This window comes from Rhinopithecus bieti, unplaced genomic scaffold (genome assembly GCF_001698545.2).
Source record: "Rhinopithecus bieti isolate Rb0 unplaced genomic scaffold, ASM169854v2 scaffold_13271, whole genome shotgun sequence".
Classification (NCBI taxonomy): Eukaryota; Metazoa; Chordata; class Mammalia; order Primates; family Cercopithecidae; genus Rhinopithecus; species Rhinopithecus bieti.
In genome coordinates this window covers 417,163-421,984 of record NW_016807521.1, presented here as the reverse complement: position 1 = coordinate 421,984, position 4,822 = coordinate 417,163, and the positions used below count along the sequence as shown (strand labels likewise).

At 41.0% G+C, this 4,822-nt stretch overlaps 1 protein-coding gene across 1 annotated transcript; it reads left to right on the top strand.

Moving 5' to 3' along the window:
• Window positions 1–6: 6 nt before the first annotated feature.
• LOC108536128 (40S ribosomal protein S27) lies at window positions 7–331 on the top strand. Its single transcript, XM_017882634.1, has one exon. The coding sequence runs from the start codon at window positions 22–24 to the stop codon at window positions 274–276; it is 255 nt and encodes an 84-aa protein (XP_017738123.1). The 5' UTR covers window positions 7–21; the 3' UTR covers window positions 277–331.
• Window positions 332–4,822: the final 4,491 nt, after the last annotated feature.

Sequence of the window (4,822 nt, the reverse complement as noted above, 5' to 3'; positions counted from 1 at the left end):
ACGACCTACCCACACGAGAATATGCCTCTCGCAAAGGATCTCCTTCATCCCTCCCCAGAAGAGGAGAAGAGGAAACACAAGAAGAAACGCCTGGTGCAGAGCCCCAATTCCTACTTCATGGATGTGAAATGCCCAGGATGCTATAAAATCACCACGGTCTTTAGCCATGCACAAACGGTAGTTTTGTGTGTTGGCTGCTCCACTGTCCTCTGCCAGCCTACAGGAGGAAAAGCAAGGCTTACAGAAGGATGTTCCTTTAGGAGGAAGCAGCACTAAAGGCACTCTGAATCAAGATGAGTGGGAAACCATCTCAATTAACACATTTTGGATTTAAAAAAAAAAGAAAAAAAAAGAATCTCACTCTGTCACCGAGGCTGGAGTATAGTGGTGGGATCTCAGCTTACTGCAACCTCCGCCTCCTGGGTTCAAGCAATTCTCCTGTCTCAGCCTCCTGAAAAGGTGGGATTACAGGCATATGCCACCACGCTCTGCTAATTTTTCTATTTTTGGTAGAGATGGGGTTTTATCATGTTGGCCAGGCTGATCTTGAACTCCTGACCCCAGGTGATTTGCCCACCTCGGCCTCCCAAAGTGTTGGGATTACAGGCATAAGCCGCCACATCCTGCCAAAAGCCCCATCTTTCAATACTGCCACATTTGGGATTAAGTTTCAACATGAATTTTGGAGAGGACAAACAACATCATAGTGGGAGATCGAAATACACCTTTCTAAGGAACTGATGAATGAAGGAAACAAAAGTCTATAAAGACATAGAAAATTTACCAACAAACTTACTTAATGACCATATATAATATAATTGTGGAATACAGATTCTTTTCAATTGCACACCATGGAATATTTATGAGAGCTGAGCATAGCTTGGGTCTTAAAGTAAGACAACAAATTTTAGATTAGTAACATAGAAATAATCTTCTTTAACGGTAAAGCCATTAAATCAGGAATCAATAGCAAGAGATAACAAGAAAACCCTATACTTTCAGGAATGCTGGATACGTTATGAGTCAAAAAAAAGAAAACGAATGGGAGTTAGATAATATTTAGGGCTGAATGATAACAAAAATACTAGATATCAATATTTGGACCATGCAGCTAAAGGGGTGCTTAGAAAAAACTTTGTAGTGTAAATCCTTACCTTAAGAAAGAAAGAGGTGACTGGGCATGGTGGCTTATGCCTGTAATCCCAGCACTTTGCGAGGCTGAGGTAGGAGGATCGCTTGAGGCTAGGAGTTCAACCTAGCCTGGAGAAAAGAAAAGAAAAAGAGAAAGAAAGCAAAAGAAAGAAGAGAAAGAAAGAAAGGAGAAGTGCAAGTTAAGGAGTTAATTATCCAATTTAAGAAGACAGAAAAAGGGGAAGACAGTACAAAGATATGAGCAAAAGAAATGAAGAAAAACAAGCATATAAAAGAGAGAAGCCACAGCAAATGATTTAGGAGTAAAAAAAGAGAACATAACTCTAAATGCTACAGAGATTAAACCAGCAAAAACAAATATTGATAAATAATTACAAAAAATTGGAAAATTTTGATGGAATTGATACATTCCAAGAAAAGTGTCATCAAAATTGAACCAAGAATAAATTTAAAAATCTAAGGAGTACTTTACTCATTAAAGGATAAATCAGTAGTTAACACTTTTCCCACAAAGAAATGGTGTGCCTGGATGGTTGTATAGGTGAGTTTTACCAGGGATTATGGTAACAAATGAGTGAGACCTCTTTGGAGAAAATATTGAGGGACATTAAAGAAGACCTCATAAATGGAGAGAGATATATCATTCATGGATAGGAAGCCTCAACAGCATAAGTAGGTCAGTTTCTTTCAAAATTCACCTATAGATTCAATGTGGTTCCAAACCAAATCCCAAAAAGGTCTTTCCTGGAATTGGAAGCCAGATTCAGAAATGTATTTGGAAAAGTAAAGAGGCAGGGTCAGCTATTTCATTAACAACAAAGGAATATCAGCAGGGAGACTTGTGTTATTATTAAGGCTTATTATAAATTATTATTGTGATCAAGATAGTGTATTTTTGGTGCAGAGATAGTTCAGTTGGCCAATGGATTGAGCCAAATTTCCAAAACAGACTCACAAATAAATGAAACCGTAATTTACAACAGAGACTGTATTGCAGATCATGGGGGGAAAGGATGAACTATTCAGGGATTGGCAAACTTTTTTGGTAAGGGCTAGACAGTAAGTGTTTTAGGCTTTATGTGGTCTTTACAGTGTCTGTTGTAACTGGTCACCTCTGCTGTGGTAATGTAAGAGCAGCTATAGAAAATACTGTATATGAACAAATGATCATGGATATGTTCTAATAAAACTTTATGTGCATTGAGATTTAAATTTCATATACTTTTCATGGGTCATGAGTTACTAGCGTTCTTCTGATTTTTCTCATCCATTTAAAATGCAGAAAACATTATTAGCTACTGGGCTGTACAAAAACGGGTGAAGGAGACCAGGCATGGTGGTTCATACCTGTAATCCGAGCACTTTGGGAAGCTGAGGCAGGAGGATCATTTGAGCTGGGCAACATAGCGAGACCCAGTGTCTATTATAAACAAACAAACAAAAAAAAAACAGGTGAAGGGCTGCATTTGCCTGTGGGCTATAGTTTGTTGATCCCTAACTAGTAAATGGTATTCACATATAACCACATGGACTTTGCACTGCACAGAATAAGTCAGTTTGGGGAGAATTTCAGACTTATGTGTGAAAGACAAATGTCAATTTTATTTTATTTTTATTTTATTTTTGAGACAGAGTCTCGCTCTGTTGCCTAGGCTGGAGTGCAGTGGCATGATCTCAGCTCACTGCAACCTCTGCCCCTTGGGTTCAAACGATTCTTATGTCTCAGCCTCCTGAGTAGCTGGGATTACAGGTGTGCACCACCATGCCCAGCTAATTTTTGTACTTTTAGTAGAGATGGGTTTCACCATGTTGGCCAGGCTGGTCTCGAACTCTTGACCTCAGGTAATCCACCAACCTCGTCCTCCCAAAGTGCTGGGATTACAGGTGTGAGCCACTGTGCCTGGCCAAATGTCAATTTTTAGAAGCAAACACAGGAGAACATCTTTATGACCTTACTGTAGTTCATAAGCACAAAAAATAAAGACAAAAAGTAAGGTACAAAGAGATAAATTTGATTATATCAGATAAGAACATCTGTGTATCAAAACACACCATTAAGCCAATGAAAAGGCAAGCCAACTCTGGGACAAGATATAATAGTTGTAATCCAACTGACAAAGGATTAATATCTGGTATACATAAAGAACTTGGCTGGGCTCAGTGGCTCACGACTATAATCCCAGCACTTTGGGAGGCCAAGGTCGGAGGATCACCTGAGTTCAGGAGTTCGAGACCAGCCTGGCCAACATGGTGAAACCCCTGTCTCTACTAAAAATGCAAAAATTAGCCGAGCTTGGTGGCATGTACCTGTCATCCCAGCTACTTGGGAGGCTGAGGCAGGAGAATTGCTTGAACCTGGGAGGCGGAGGTTGCAGTGAGCCAAGATTGTGCCACTGCACTCCATCCTGGGTGACAGAGAGAGATTCTGTCTCAAAGGAAAACACAAAACAAAACAAAATGAAACAAAAAACTCATACAAATCAATAAAAAAACCCAACAGAAAAATGGACAAATATATGAATGGGCCCCTCACAGGAAGAGTAAATACACAGGTCCAATACACCTGTGACAAAGCGGAGCCCTTCAGAAGCATTAAAATCTGGTAAGAGCCTATGTGATAGCTGCAGTGTTGACAAATATTCAAAAAGTTGTTGAGCAATCGCAACTCTTGTATACCGCTGGTGGGAAGCTTCATTTTGCCTTCTTTTTCTTTTCTTTTCTTTTTTTTTATTATACTTTAAGTTCTAGGGTACATGTGCACAACGTGCAGGTTTGTTACATATGTATACATGTGCCATGTTGGTGTGCTGCACCCATTAACTCGTTATTTACATTAGGTATATCTCCTAATGCTATCCCTCCCCTCTCCCCCCTCCCCAAATAGGCCCCAGTGTGTGATGTTCCCCTTCCCAAGTCCAAGTGATCTCATTGTTCAGTTCCCACGTATGAGTGAGAACATGCGGTATTTGGTTTTCTGTTCTTGCGATAGTTTGCTGAGAATGATGGTTTCCAGCTTCATCCATGTCCCTACAAAGGACACGAACTCATCCTTTTTTATGGCTGCATAGTATTCCATGGTGTATATGTGCCACATTTTCTTAATCCATGGTGTATATGTGCCACATTTCCTGTCAACAATCACTGGGGTTGTATATAGTCCATTCTCACACTGCTATGAAGGAATACCCAAGACTGGGTAATTTATAAAGGAAAGAGGTTTTATTGACCCACAGTTCTGCATTGCTGGGGGAGGCCTCAGGAAACTTACAATCATGGCAGAAGGCAAAGGAGAAGCAGGCACCTTCTTCACAGGGCAGCAGGATGGAGTGAGTGCAAGCAGGGGAAATGCCAGATTTGTATAAAACCACCAGATTGGCCAGGCGCGGTGGCTCATGCCTGTAATCCCAGCACTTTGGGAGGCTGAGGCAGGTAGATCACGAGGTCAAGAGATCAAGACCATCCTGACCGACATAGTGAAAGCCCATCTCTACTAAAAATACAAAAATTGGCTGGGTTTGGTGGCGCATGCCTGTATTCCCAGCTACTCAGGAGGCTGAATCATGAGAATCGCTTGAACCTGGGAGGTGGAGGTTGCAGTGAGCCAAGATTGCGCCACTGCACTCTAGCCTGGTGACAAGGCAAGACTCCATCCATCTCCAAAAAAAAAAAA